Genomic DNA, 16,086 nt, shown 5'->3' on the forward strand with positions numbered 1-16,086 from the left:
CATTAAGCACACAGTGTGATGCTTTCAGAGCAGTTCCTTGTAGGTGCATGTTTGTGGAGAGAAGAGAGAAGTGAGGTGGTCAGAAGAACAAAGAGTCACCTGTCTCCCATCCACATTCCACACTCTCTGCCCAGGAAATTTCCCTCTTGCTGACTTTCACCCCCTGCACAAGCTGAGTGCTGCCAATATGGTAACTTAACACCATAAAACATGACTGCTGCTAAATTCAAGTTGGGTCCCAGATATCCTACCCATTACTGCAGCAGTCTGGCAAAATACCACATCTAAGGGTAGCACCTTTGGTCTGTCCTCAGACCTGAACACACAGACCAGACCAAACTGAGGTTAAATTTGGTATTTGGTCAGCTGTAAACATCAAAGTCTATCCAACAGCTCACTGAACTGAAATGCTCAACTAAACCACAGACCACCTCAAATGGGCCAAGACCATACATTTCCTGATGATGAACCTGAGGCCAATTTCCAAACTGAAACCTTCTCTATCCACCTCCATTTCTTTTCATCAATTCTCCTCAAAACTTATATGAGCTTCTCTCAGAAAACAAATTAACAATTCACCCTCCTCTCTTTGATGCTAACTACCACCCCTAAGAAGCTATTGGGATGTACACAAGAATCTGGGGCAGCTCCCACCACAAGAAAAAGCAAAGCCATCAAATTACTGACATTTGTCTTCTACACAGTGAACTGAGAGCTTCCAACAGCCTTTTTTTTACCTAAAGGAAAAAAACAAAACACCAGAAATGGTGATTTTTAACAGCAAGATTTGCATGGTGTAACCATCTTTTCTAAGGAAAGCACATTAAGCTGTACAGGGAAGGGAAGGAAAACACTTCCCCAAACTGCACAGGCAGAGAAAATTGAACCTGACTCCATAGGAGCAGGAAAAGAAACATAGCTGAAGGTTGACACTGAAATGTGATTTCTATTCCAGTTAGGCAAGTTGAAGTGTTCTGCCGGATCATCTCCCCATTTTTGAACTTCTTTCCTGACTCCCAGGAGACACTTCTCACCCTTTCTTCTGCCCTCTCTTTTTTGAAGCCTCCATAGCAGTGCTCTGATCTTCAGAAATATCTCCTTTTAGAGCACCCACAATCTGACTTATACCTGGAAAGAGATGGCACTAAGTGCAGTATAGAAGCACTTTTTTTTCTGCACACCTTTGAGATGGAAATGTACCACAATCAAAGATGTTGAAGGCCTAAAGATATGTAATTCCTATACTTCTTATCAAAAAGCCATCTCACTATGTTTTTTTCCTGCAGGTACCACAGCAATCCATCCTGAAATGTGTAACTGTTCAGAACAGTAGAATTGTCACTCCACAGTGAGAGGAGCTCAGCAGAGGAAAAATATTTAAAAAAAAAAAAAAATCAATATTCTTCTGAGAAACAGAAGGTATTTGAGTCACTTAAACACTTCTTAATCCATACAAGGATGATTTTAGGGGATACTTCTCAATAACAGCTATACCTAGACAAGGACTGCAACTCTATAGTAGAGAAGATAATAGCAAAGGTATTAAACATGGTTATTTCAAATACCTCTCTCAAGATAATTTCTGTGTCCCTCATACACACATACAAACAGGTACGCTTACAAAAATGAAGAAAATATCCATTTAAAAACTGTCCCTCATTTTTGTTCCATCAAAGCCTAAAAATCTTGAAGCCTAGTTACCAAATCCCATGTTAGTAACAAACTGCAATGAGAATTACACCTGGCATTTTTCAAGTTCTTTCATGGCAATCAGTCTTTACATCCTCTGCTTTCAAGGACACAGCACAGAAAAAATCTCTGCTTGGAGGAATCACGAGAACAGAGCCAGAAATAAAGCTCACAGACATGAAAAAGATTATTCTTCGGTATTTTGTCCGGATAAATACCTTCTTCTCTCTCTCCAATTCTTTAATGAGGTACTACGTGAAATGTAAAAGTTACCTGTCAAATAAGTAAAAAGCTTGCACAACTGGGCATTTCAGTGCTTAGGAACTGAAGCTGAAGTTATTAAACTAACAGAAGTGCAAGGCTTTTCTTGACCGAAGGACAGAGGCTATTCTTTCTGCATTTTATGAGCCTGAAAATTCCTCTGCTACGTGAGCAATGGAGGCTGGAGCAGGAACTTTCCCCTCTCCCAGATCTGTCCAGGGTTTCTCCTGCACCATGCCTCCATATAAGCCCCACTGTTTGATACTGACAGTGCTGTTGTAGGTCCCTGTGCTGATCTGCAGAATCATAAAGCCCATTCCTCATGCAAGTGCTGTGAATCCCCAAGCCCAAACCTCACTGATAGTGGGATTTTGCCGTGTCAGTCCCCGAGAGTCCAAAAGGGCAGATTTTGGCCTTGTTTCCTGGCACTGTTACAAGGAACACAGCACGGTGCTTGAAATTTTGAGTTACTTTGGCTAGCAGCTTGGAAATTTTAACAAACTCAAAACATTTTCAAGCTGTGAATCTGAAAAATAACAGAATTTCGTAACAGTGTTTTGCAGTTGTTTCACAGCAAAAAATGCTCTCACAACTTTATCAACAAAATGACACCAGCTGTCAACCAGAGGCTTTCATAGGTTTAGGTGAAAAGATCTTTTTCAGTTCCATCTTAGCATAGGAATTTCTTCATGGAAGACAGCTTCAGGAAATGAAAGGCTATAGATAAAGGAAAACTCATCTCAAACCATAATCAGTGAGGAAGTGACAGCCCAATGCAAACCTAATATTCATGTAGATAATAATGTTTATTCATGGAATGGTTTGGGTGGCAAGGCAACTGAAAGAGCATCCAACTTCATCCCCCTGCCATGGCAGGGACACCTTCCACTATCCCATGCTGCTCCAAGCCCCATCCAGCCTGGTCTTGGACACTTCCAGGGATCCAGAGGCAGCCACAGCTTCTCTGGGCAACCTGTGCCATGGCCTCACCACTCTCACAATCAGTAATTTCCTCCTAATATCTAATCTAAATCTACCCTCCTTCAGATAAGGCTGTTTCCTCCTGTCCTACCACTACATGCCCTTGAGAAAAGTGCTACGTGAAGATCCCGTCCCAAGAAAACAAGGTACTGATGTAATTTCAGAGGAAAACATCCTGGCAAAGGGAATTAATCAGCATTTCATTTCATAACAAGTTTCAACTCACGGCTACACTTCATTTCATCAGAACACACTTTCCTGGAATACAATTTACACATCCAAAGAAGCAGCCAAAAATCATTCCATTGGCCCCTTTAGCCCTCCAGGAACTACTTGATAGTTTTTAGCCACCGAAAAATAGCATTTTCCAAAATTTTAATGTTGGAAGCTTCAGAATAAAAAATAAAAAATAAAGCTTTTAAAAATTCATTTAACTTTCCTGATGTAGTCAACCTTTAATTTGATTCCTCTGCTACTCTTGAGGCTTCCTAAAGCCAAGCACTACAGTTGCTTCCAAAAGTAGCAGCCAGAAACCAGCCCAGAGAACAACCAAAACCTCTGCTTCTCTAAGAACAGGAAACCCCACAAATGATTACTGGATTCCCAGCCCGAAGCTTTCAGTTCCTGACAAACATGAGGAGATTCAGAAAGAACACACTGGAGCAAAGGGCTCAGAGGGGAGCCCCTACACAGCCACTATCATCAGAGTCTTGGCAAAGGAATTACCCAACACATCACAACACTCCTAAATTCATTTAAATTAGCCAACAGGATCTCATTTTTCAGCAACTACCTCCCTGCTCTATTTTTATACTTTAAACAGCTAGTTTAAACCCAGTCATTCTTGTACTATCTCAGTAGGTAGGAAGGGAAAGATAAATTTACTGAGCAAGCTGAAAGGCTCCAAATCCTTGGATTAAATCCAACAACTGTAAGACTCTTGTTCTCTCTGGCCTGCAGAGAGCAAGGAAGAGATATCCTTACCTGCTCCCATCACACGTCCCAGTACCTGGCCTTGGGGAGCACCCCCTCAACCCTTGCCCCAGGCAAACCAGACATCAGGGGGTACATGCCCTGCCCCTGGGTGCCATCCTTAGCCAGAGGTGAGTGAGGCATTGTGATAAGAGCAGCAGGGAGAGAACAAGGGATGCTTCTGCTGTTGCTTTGTGTTGCGAGCGTGTCTGAGAACAAAACTTTTCCAGCTTTTTCAGACTTGAGGACTGCCAATATGGAAACTTTTACTGGTATTTAGCTTAGTTATTTATTTAAAGCTCTATATAGCAATTCATAGGAGGACAGTAAGCAGCTTCTCCAGCAATTAGTTGACTCAAGAGCTGTATTTCTGAAAATTGCTCCATTTTGCTTTCACTCCCCAGGATCTAAATTATGAAGCTACTATTTCTTATGAACAGGACTTCACTGTGTTCCAATCTAACCAGCCTAAAAGATGATGAAATGGAACAGCTATTGTGGATACTTTGCCTAAGTACAATGAAGTCACAAGTGCCAAGACAGGCACAAGTATCAGAAGAGATTATTTTCTACTCAGAATGCTGAAAAAATGCATTTACCTATCTTAATGAATCGACAGGGGAACATCTGTTCATCAATTTTATGCTTCAAGGTGAATGTTTCTTTGTTATAATCATTCTTTAAGCCACTGTGGGAAAAAATAAATAAGGTTACTAAATCTTACCTTGTATTTAAGGACTAGCTAATAAACGCAATCTAGGTCACGCCTGAAACACGCAGCTTGTTTCACACCAATCTGAATCATCAGTACACGTGCTGGACCAAGGCCTGGGCTGCTCTCCACCTACCTGTGCCTCCCTGGGAGACAGCACTGGGATTTTGGGAGGGAATTGGCTTTGGATCAGTGCTGTTCCTCTGTACCTGGAACCCTGAGACTTCAGCTCCTGATGTGCTGAACTGCACTCTTCCATTCTCAAGAGGGAGATGGATCAGATCTCAAAATTATCACCCTGACAAAGTGCTTTGTGATTCATTTATGGGCATTGATTTCTAAAAATATCAAATATTTAGTATAATTTATCAGAAATTTTAAGTCCATTTTTACTGAAAATACAAGTGCAGGTCCCAAAACGAGGATTTTCATTAAACTTCAGCAGAAGTGAAACAATATTAAATGCCAATGAGATACTAAAAGAATTCTTCTCCCACAATTGTAACAGCAATAAAGGCAAATTTCAAGACTGATTAATCTAAAGAGGGCAAAAGTGTGGGAAGGGTTGTGGATAGATTCTATATGGTCTTGGAATGATACCTGCAACACAGAATTTCCCATGTTTGTCCATGACTACTCTGCTTGACTACAGATGATGTACCCCATACATTCCCTGGAGATGGACTTCTCTGCCGTAGGCCCCCCAAAATACACCGGTTCTTGCTTCTCTTTTCTCTTTTCTCCTGGATTTTAACTCTCACTTCCCTTTCTGAAACAGCACACAACTTAAAAGGCCCTTGCAAATTTACATTAGCACCTACTCAGAAGTTCTGGATAACCTGAACAGCCAAAATGCTCTTTTTTAAGTCCCTATCAGTACAACTCTACAAAATCCAACTAAACAAAGGAAAATGCAGGTTTCCATTTGCCTGTTTGATTTATTTACCCATCTGAAAAAGGCAGATCAGCTGACTAGTTGAGATCTTTAAGGCTGCAACAAGGGTTTTGACATGGGGAGGTTACTTGGGCTTTTAAAAGTTACTTCGAAGTCCCCTACACCTGGGGAATCATTTCTTCCATGCCTCAAGCACATGGAAGGAAGGAACTGCAATCCAGCAACGTTGCACCCAGCACTCAGCTCTTCCAAATCCCCAAGAGCTCGCTCTCCACAAACCCTCTGTGGTTAGAGCAGGATAAGGAAGGCTCCTGGAGCGAGCGTTGGGATTGCTGCTCTCTGACCTGACCACAAACACGAGGGCAGCCAATGGCAGGGTCACAACCACAGCTCTGCCCCACTGCTGGCCACGTGTCTGCTGGGGAGCCAAGGGGGAAGAGCATTTTGGTCCAGCCTTTATGATTCCCAGAGCTGATGCAATCACGTCTTACCTGGATAGGAGATCTGTCATATTCTCCTCATTCATCCCACCAAAGACTTTAAACTTCTTTAAATTGCAGACATGCGTTTTCTCATATTTGCCAAATGTGATGCTCTGGACTATGGCAGGTCTTTCAAGCTTCAGAATCAAATACTGTGGAAGAGAAAACAGTGAGTTTGAATATTAAAGCCAAGGCTGCAAAACATGCTAAGGGAGAAGCATTACAGCCTCCAAATACTCAGTTTACAAAGGCAGAGAATGAAAGTGAAGATGAAACCTCCCCATTATGGTATTTTTTCATTTGGTCCTGGAATGAAGGAAAGGTTTTTAAACAATACTATTTTAAAATCAGTTTACCTAGGAAAAATATTTGGTTGAACTACTTATGCCTAGCAATTCTATTCAGAGCTTACATACATTCCTTTAAATTGGACGCAAGACTTCCTGAAATCTGGCAAATAGGATCAAACTACAGAGAGTGAAGATTCAAACGCCCACTACAGCCTGAAATGAAACCTAAACTGAATACACAATTAGATAAATACAGTATGTTCCACATGCTAAGAGAACATCAAATTACTTTTCCTCTCTGGGCTGATGCTGTTTAACCACTGAACATGAAGTTTAGTGTGTGGCAAACACAGGAACCAACCGCTTATTAACCATCCCAAATAAAACTGAGCCACTTAATTACAGAAAAGGAGCTTTACATGGAAAAATGATGAAAATGTTTCTCCCTTGTGAACACTCCCTCTCACATTGGGTAGACACAATCTGTGTATGAGTAGTCAAATTATTTATACTCAGGCCACAGCTACCAGCTTCACCAGCACTGCTGGAGGAAGAGGTCTGTTCCCATGGAAAAGCAGGAGCAGGGGAAGCACTTGCACCATTCATCAGGGAGCACCAAGTGCCTTCCCCTACCAAACAGCTCTTGAGGGGAGTCTGGAGACACCTGGTTTTTTTCAACTTGCAGAATACATCAAGTTTTATATCTGAAAACAATGTGTTTCACTCTCTTCTCTGATTTCTCAGAAATAAGCAGTGCACCACAGAGGCAAAGCACAGAATGACAATTACTCATCGTGCTGGATTTTGTTACAAAGCCCTGTCATCAGGACTCCAGCACAAGCAGATCAGCACACTGTAGGACACCTCCCACCGCAGGCTCTGCTGGTGGCCCTGTCCTCCTAACAGCAGCACTACCAAGCCAGACATGATGCCTGAGTTTTGGTGTTTCATCAACATCAAGTAGAGTTATTTGCATGTGTGTGGTTGCTTTCTGTAGATCCTGAGTACAGACTGAGTAGTATCTCCTACGCTAAACATCTTAGGAGAGTATCTACTATCCTAGATAACTCCATCAGCAGCCAATCTTAACCTAGAAAGGTAACTTGGGAGAGCAGCAGAAAAAACTTGCTCAGAAAATAAACCAGTAGCAGCACTGTGAGGATACAACAGAAGAACGTTTTAGTGCTTTTCCAAATACTTTTAATGACAAATTTCTACTTTTGTGAAGAACACCATCCACCTAAATGTCAGAACCCACCATTAACGCAGCAGCAAGCCATGCTGTTGTCTCAAAGTACTTCCCAAACTTCAGGGAAAAAAAAACCCACTAAAATTCTATAGAGAAAACTGATTTTCTAAAGCAGAAGAAAGGAAAGGATGAGCAAAAGGACGGTCCTTTAATGAGCAAGGCAGCACTTGATACATGGCACAGCCCGCTGCCAAAATTCCCATACAGAACAGACAGTACACAATGTCTAAGATCTCCTCCTACACCATCGTATCTTCGCTGCAGATTTCTCCCAAAGCTGGAAAAGTGAAGCCAGCACTACCAGCAATTGCAATTCTTAATCCTGTTGGAATCCCAGACCTAATGCCTGGGCCATGAACACATACTTTCTCAAGTACCACACAAGATTTGCAAAAACTTGGCACAAATGTCATCCTGCATTATTCAATTCTTACCCTAAATTAAGGCAGAGAAAACCAGGACTGCAGTTAAATCCTTTATGCCTGGAAGGGAGCAAGGCACAGCAATTACTCCACATGGCCAGCAGTGATTTCTTAACCCTGCAGATAGAGAGGGAACTCTGCCGCCCTCCTTCCCACTTCCACACATCCTACCACCTGCTGAGTCATGCAGACCTTAGAGAAAATAGAAGCCCAGAAGCTAAACTCAACCTTTTTTTGGGAATTATCTACTGATTGACATGGAAACCAAGGACAGATCTGCTATAAAACCCTGTACCTAGATATGTGTTTTTCTGGTTTATCATGCACATACACACACATCAAACTGGAAGCCTTCCAAACTAGAAGATACATTTAGATTAGCTATTAGCAATAAATTCTTTACTGGGAGGGTGGTGAAACCCTGTGGATTCCCCATCCCTGAAAGTGTCCAAGGCCAGGTTAGATGAGTGATATGATCTTGGAGCAACATGGTCTAGTGGAAGGTGTCCCTGCCCATGGCAGGAGTCTTGGAATAAGATGTTTAAGGACTTTTCTAACACAAACTATTCTGTAATTCAATGATATATGTAAAAATAAAGAGATGTGCCTTTTGGGTTTCTATACAAACACACACCACTGCCACTGTGTGGGTACCAGCTATGAACCTCACTGATGCTGAAAAAACAGACTGCCTCAAGAGCTGCTAACAGCTGGCTGCATGGATATTTTTGGACTGCTACCAGGATTTTAGCTGTGACAGACTATTCTCTGTAGCTCTAAAAGATGTGACAGAAGTGTCTGTAGGATCAAGTGATTTATTCAACCTGGAGAGAGAACAGGTCTATGAGATTTCAGGCAAACACATCAATATATTTGACATTTTTCCATTTTATTGCTGTGAGTAACATCAGTACATTTAATCTCCACGTATTCATGCAGTATTCCAAAAATCCAAATTATAACTGAAGTGTTTGTCCATTAGAACATGGCACACAGATACTAACTGGCATGACTGAGCAAAAACCTCAGCCCAGTTAGGCCTCAAATCACACTAACAAAAAAGATGCTGAAAAACACCAGAAGAAGACTTCTGGTTTCTGATTCAACACATTTGTAAGTAAATACGCACAAAGAGCAGAGTAAGTCAAATATGGCACTTCAACACCTCAACAGCTGCTTACAGTGTACCCCCAAAATAAGCAAGTCCAGCCTTGTCACACTGAGAGCTGCAGCAAATTCCAAACTTTCTTGAAGCTCTGGTCTGTGCTACCATTTGATGACAACCATATGCAGGCTGCTGCATCACACAACAGAGTGCAAATTTTATTAATGTACTTTAAATTAATTCCTGATACAATCTACACAGCAGGACGGAAATCAGAGGAAAACTGGTCTTCAGATGCAAAACTGAAACCAATTGTTTGGACAATGCCACTAACTTTATGCATATGATCTTCAACTGTTCAAAATTCACAATTCCACAAGACAGGAATCGGCTGCCCAAGGAGCAGGTGGCAGAGTCACCATCCCTGGAGGTGTCCAAGAAACAAGTGGATGTGGCATTTAAATGGACCCTGGCACTGAGAAGGTGGTGATTGGTAAAAGGCTGGACTCTGATCTCAGAGGTCTATTCCAACCTAATTAATTCTGTGACCAAATATGCTGAACTAGATTCCAAACTGCACTACATAAGTTGCCTGTACAATTAGAGTCACACCATCTTTTACTGATTTCTTTCTCTTTAACTAGTTCTGCTCAAGCATATTTTTTGATTAGGGAACAGTGAAACTTGCATTGCATGTAAAAATAAAACCCACAAAAGAACAAAATTATAAAGGCTGCCCTTGTCCTCAACACAAACATCTTGATTGCTCTTGCAATTAAGTTGGTGGCTAAATAAAAATCTATGCTCTTGTTCTACATGTTATTAATCAAGCCACTCAGGGGAATTAAATGTTCTGCACAGTCTTCTACATCAGACCATCACTGGAATCATCAGGATGAGTCTTTCTGACAGGGCCATGGTCTTCAGCATCACCAGCCTCATTGCTTCACACTTCCAATGTAAGCCGAGAACAGCATTAAAAATAGAACCATCAGCCCTCTCCTGCCTGAATAGGTTACTACATAACAAGTTTGTTATTAAATATATAATTTCTGGGTCATCTATTTCAAGACTCAAGAAAGATATCTAGTTTAATAAACAGAAAAACAGCTGTCAGATGTATTTCCTTTCACTGGCACTCATTCATAACCAACTGGTGGCTTTCATGGCCATGGGAATTATTTAACTCTACCATACCCATGAAGCCAGGAAAACCCTTTGCTAAATATAGTCACGTGGCAGCATTTCAAGTATCTACACTTCCACTTTCATTTTCTCTCTCCTTTTAAAAAGGTTTGTATGGACTTTAGCACATTTACTGCATTTTCACTGAGCTTCCGAACACATCTTGATGTTTTTGCCTATGTTCTTCTGATTTGTGCTCTGAAAGAAAAGGTGCCTGGAAAGTTTTTTGTTTCAGTCACTGAGGGAAGGGATAAACCAATGTTGAGGGACTCATTCATATTTTTACCCTTAAGCCAGCACAGCATCATCACCTCAGCAGGGAATTGCTAAACCCTGGCATTAAGGTGAGGCACTGAAGAGAGTAACACGAGCGATCAGGGCTGCAGAGCTTATTAAAATATCTCACATTGAGCATGCTGGACATCAGTCCTTGTGCTGTGCCTAAGCCCTGGTTTCAGCTAATAAAGCTGGGAACAAGGACAGCTTTATTTCCCCGAGTTTTAGTTCGCTTCCTGTCCGGACCATTATGGCCACCCACACACTCGAGAAAGTGCGTCATCGCACGAGTGACCAGTTTTTAATTGAAGAGCTGCCAACACAACACCTATAAAATGCCTTCCAGCTTCATTTCCTATAATATCCATGATGTTTATTCCAGAGATTAAAAGTCATGTGTATAAATCAACATTTTCTGGAATATGAACTATTCAACTTGATTTCTCCCCAAATTCTGTCCACCACACTTATAATTCAGTCATCCACTGTTTCAACTGAAGTTTTCCAAGCTAAGATTCTGCTGTAACAACTTCAGCCACTGGGAAAAAAGAACAAGAAAGCAGAACACCTATATAAATGTTTTTCCTGCATTTAATTTGGCAGTCTTTCAATGGACAAGGTGCAATAACTATTTCGATCAAAATGCAACCAAATCTGGAATTCTTTCATCTGTCAAATATGAGACAACACAAATGGGAACTGCTTCTGTATACACAGAAATAACAAAAATTGCACTCTTTGCACACAGGACTCTTCTGCAGATTTCAATTCCCCACTTCCTCTTTCCAGCTGATTTTTCAACAGAGAAATTAAACCATAAAAAGTCCTTTACATGAATAATTAAACACTCAGATTAGAAACATGAGAATTAGCTGCAGCATATAGTACTTTATATAGCATAAAGGCACTGCAAATACATCGTCTCTCTTACTCAGTGCTCAGGATTCAGCTTGCTGAACACATGAGCAACTACACAGTACTTTATATTATCATTATTAGATACAAAGATTCAAGCAAGAGGATAGAGCAACATGGTCTTTTCCAGTCAGGCAGCTATGTTTTCTGTTTGTTTTGTCTTTAAGTAAGAGAATAAAACCGAAATACTGTCTTGCCAATCTCAGTTGCCACATGAGGACTTTTTTTTTTTTGCAAGCCAGGCCTTAATTCTGGATACCTCACATATGTCTTGATATGTGACACACAGGTAGATAATGCCAGTGATAATTCATCTCTCTCCTACCAAGAAGTTTGGGTTAAATGCCTTGTTTAGCATGCAGAGCAGTGCCCAGCTCTCCAGGGTTGGAGTCAAGTCATTCCGCAATAGCGTCTCCATTCAGGTCACGACTCATACACATGAACTTTTTGGAAGATATCTCTTGAACAAGCTCATGTGGTTTGTACAGAAGTCTGCTACTCTAATTAATCCCTGCTTAATCTACATGTCTGAGTGTAATCTGCATCACTCCTTGTCAGCCTTAAATATAAATTGGGAATATTCTAAAGCATCCACTTACAGGAGGTGTGTTTCCATTCCAGAATCAGATTTTTTTAAAGGACTGAATGTTCATGATGGCTCAGAAAATTAAAGAGTGAATTTAAGCAACAACTCAGAGCACATCTCAGATGAAAAACTCAGTCCAAAGACATACCATGAGCCAACCCTGCCTTGGGAACAAAAGCATCCCAAGAAAAACACGTGCTTCCTGCATAAAATAAAGTAAAGGATGGCACAGGCTGGGATACAATCCATGCTCAATACTCATTACTCTCCAATCCATAGTTCCTAGACAGACTAAACTGCTTCAGGCTATGGATTAAAATCCTACATTGTTTATCAAAATATAAATAAGTAAAATAATCAAATTTAAAGAGCAGTAGATGCACAGAGGCATCAAGAGGATCAATATCAGTCTTCACAATCAGGTTTAAGGAATACAAAGGATATCTTTCCTTCTCCTCTAAAAAGACCCAAAACCATAATTTTACAGACACAGTGACATAGAAGGATTGATCAGAAAATCCAGGTGAAAGCTCTTCAGTGGCAGCAGATGACCTGCTGCTCTAGGGAGCCACTACTGTAGACTCTGGATCTTTAACACAACTCCAAGACAAAGCAGCAAGATTTACCTGGTGAAAGATCCTGTGAGATTTCACTCATGAGGAATACTTGGATTAAATAAGTAGATAAGCAGAACTTTGCATGAAAGAGACACTATACAAGTCACTCTGCTGTGTATCAGTGCTTTAAACATAGAATTGAAAACAAACAGCCTAAGAGACATAGAAGCTGATCAAACATGTCAGAGTAATAAGGTACAGATCTAACACAGAGAAAAGGATAACATTCATTGGAGAAAAAAAAAAGTGGAAAAGAATATTCTGGATAATCTAACAACCTTAATAATAGCAAGAAAGCAAATTAGATGCTAAAATCAATACAAATCTTATTTTAATAAGGTGATTAACCAGCAGAAGAGGTGACATTAGTGTTTCTAACCAGAGGCCACATTTCTGAAAGTGCTATAAGGAGAAACAAATACCAGCTCCTTAGATCTGGGATTCAAGGCCAAGAACCTACAACAGCCTCCAGTAGTGCTGACAAAGGGGAACCTGCACGCCTCATTAGCAGCTTAATCTCACCAGAAGGTTTGATTATTTCCAGCATGACCATGACTGCCAAGGAGGAAACCTGAAACTTCCCCCGCAATGAAGCACTTCTAGAAGGATCACAAATTGCTAGAAATGTAAATATCTCATGTACCAACAACCTGCATTTTACTCAGAGAAAGAAGCCTATAAATATGTCGATGCCAATAGCAGCAGCCCACATTTAAAATAAAAACCCAGAATACATTACATAGAGCAGCACACATTCAGGAGCTTACCTGGGGAGGATAATTGCTTTCTGAAGACCATCTTGAGGACTGATCATTTGGTCTATCCACCAAGATATTCCTAAGAAACGAGAAGCCAAAAGTAATTTAAGTAACAGCTGCATATTTTACATCTCCAATAAATGTGTTTTGCATTCAGATCAGTAGCATTCTTATGCAACTACCTAAATCATTAGGTACAGACTCAGGTTCTCTCCCTTTTTTATTAAAGATTTTCTAAATTGCTATTTAACAGGACCCATCAAAATATGCCTTCGAGCTTTGTGGTTGTGAAACAGAGCTCCAAGTTGCAAAATAAAAAAAAAAAAAAAATCAAATTGTGAAATAAATGTAAAACAGATGAATTTACATAGGATTAAGTCTTTAATGAAGCAGAAAAAAAATGGGCTTATACACCTCAGTAGGGTAAGAACTTTTCAATAAGGTTAAAATGATGAGCAGTTGGAGGATTAGTAAGCCAAAAACTTTCCTTTATTCCAAGCAATACTGGAAAGGAGAGAGATGGCTGCTAACCCACTTAATCTTTCCTGGAGCACAGAAAGATGACCACCGGAACCATGCCAAATTTTAACAGGTATTTTTCATGAGATATAAGCGCAGAACAACACACAAAAGTAGAAGTTCAACGCTTCAACCACGAAAATTGAGTTGCTTTCTTCACTTTGAAATAGTACAACACTTAGGTATTTAATAAATGCAAAATAGTTATTTTTTGGCTAAAATGAAAACAGATTCATCATGACAGTTAGATGACACATCTGCCTTCTCTTCTATAACCATGCAGTAAAGCTCAGATTAAACTGAAAAAACCCCTAAAAATCCCTAAAATATATATAATTATTGGCAAGGTGACAATGCACCACCTGCTGGACAGGGCTTGTGAGCTCCACCACTTCCAACTAACGAATTTGTCAGCTCATAAAACTTATGTAAAAAGAAGGAAACAGTCATCAAAAGGCTTCTGCCATCTCCATCTGCTGTGTAGGAGGAAAAGAACACGAGCATCTGGATTACTACAAAGGGCTGGAGGAAAAAGCACTCCAATGAAAGCTCCAAAGGGAAAGAGGTTAAGTCAGAGGTTGAGCATTACCAGACAGAAATCAGCTGGCTCTTTCCACACTGGGCAGCCCAAAATCATCACAGCAGCAACGGTATCCAGGCAGTCCCATGATGGGACAAGGGACGTGGCCAGGAGCCACACCAGGGTGAACTCTTAAATCTGAACACTTTTGAAAGTTGGCCAAGTGGCTGTGTCTATCCATAGGCTTGGAGAACACCTCCAGATTTTCACACAGTGCAGGAATAAAACTGAAGTTCTCCCTCCCTTTAGCTGATTCCCATCATAGCACGGCATTTATTAACACAGCAATGCCAGCACCGACCCAGGTCTGTGGCTGCTTTATTCACCCATCCCCACTTGGGAAAACGCAATGGAACAGCACTGCCCTCTTCTCCAATCCCATCAAACATAAAAAACATGGCTCTACATAATTCAACATCCAGCTAACAGCATCATCTGCACTGCAAAGAGGCCCAATTACAAGAGAAAACCTGGCCCTGACTTTAATTGCAACTGGGACAAACCAAACCGATCTAAGCAAAGGGAAGAATTTGGGAACTGAAACAAATTTCTAATAAAAGCTGCCAGTCTGAAAGCTAAATCACCATCAGAAACCACAAGACACTTGCTTTTGAGAAGTATCACCTGCAGTCTCCTGTACCATGCCACAGGCAAGACACGGTATTTAATAAATTCTTAATACCTCTTAGCATCTGGAGAGAAAAAAAATGCTAAACTTAAAGATATGTATCTTATATTAAATACTTTAGGGATACAAAGGCAGATAAAACTAGAAAATGCTGTATGGCTTTTCTCCTTTATGGAACTTTATCCTAATCCTGGAACACAAGAAGGCAAGTTACCCTACGGAATAAATTTTATTTATGATTCCATTACATTTGTTTAAACATTAGACAATAAACTCTTCATACACTGAACAACACTCACAGGAATTGGCACTGCTGCATGGTCAGATAATGCCCAGCTGGAAAGAAGCATTTTGTACCTGGGACAGATCCCAAATATCATATTTTTAGAAGCAGATTTGTTTGCTTCTCCAGGTCAAAGATCAGTTTTGCCACAACCAAGGAAGATCTCAATCAGTACAGCTAGACAAGATAAAAACCCTTCCGCAGAGTGAGAGAAGAGGGACAGGCAGCTCACACAAAATAAAGGCTAAAAAGAAATATGAAATATAAAGATAGCAGTATCAATGGAGTTAGAAATGTTTAAAATACATGGGTTATTAATTTATTAAGATTAAACAAACATTGAAGACAGAAGTCCATGTGTATAAAGCAAATGTACCATAACAGTTTAGGAAAATTTATGGACTTGGAGGAATTCAAGCACTGCAGCAGACGTGAGGCAATAAGAAACAAACAAATGCATGTCCTAATAGCAGATGCCATTTTCCATGTAAAGCCCTTTTTCTGGACATCACAAAACTCCTACACAGTACCCGGAGGGAGGCTTTGCAGATATGACACGTAGATTAAAATCTGAGAAACTTTAGAAGTGAAAATTCCATTAACACAACGACTTTCCATGTCATTTTCACAAGACATTAAAAAAAGGTATTTGCAAGCCCTCGAGCTACCACAAGTACCAAT

At 40.5% G+C, this 16,086-nt stretch overlaps 1 protein-coding gene across 5 annotated transcripts in view; it reads right to left on the reverse strand.

Annotated features, from left to right (window-relative positions):
- The window catches only part of MKLN1 (muskelin 1), a 93,371-nt gene that overhangs the window by 65,702 nt on the left and 11,583 nt on the right, over nucleotides 1-16,086 (reverse strand). For 2 of the 5 annotated variants that reach the window (XM_068189386.1, XM_068189384.1), the window contains exons 2-4: nucleotides 13,405-13,474; nucleotides 6,002-6,144; nucleotides 4,503-4,591 (exon numbers count right to left, since the gene is read on the reverse strand). In XM_068189386.1, coding sequence (XP_068045487.1) covers nucleotides 4,503-4,591; nucleotides 6,002-6,144; nucleotides 13,405-13,474 — 302 coding nt within the window. Of the gene's footprint in view, nucleotides 1-4,502; nucleotides 4,592-6,001; nucleotides 6,145-13,404; nucleotides 13,475-16,086 lie in introns of those variants that run through there. The other 3 variants (XM_068189387.1, XM_068189388.1, XM_068189385.1) reach the window with 2 other exon arrangements.

The sequence above is a fragment of the Anomalospiza imberbis genome, chromosome 5 (genome assembly GCF_031753505.1).
Source record: "Anomalospiza imberbis isolate Cuckoo-Finch-1a 21T00152 chromosome 5, ASM3175350v1, whole genome shotgun sequence".
NCBI lineage: Eukaryota > Metazoa > Chordata > Aves > Passeriformes > Viduidae > Anomalospiza > Anomalospiza imberbis.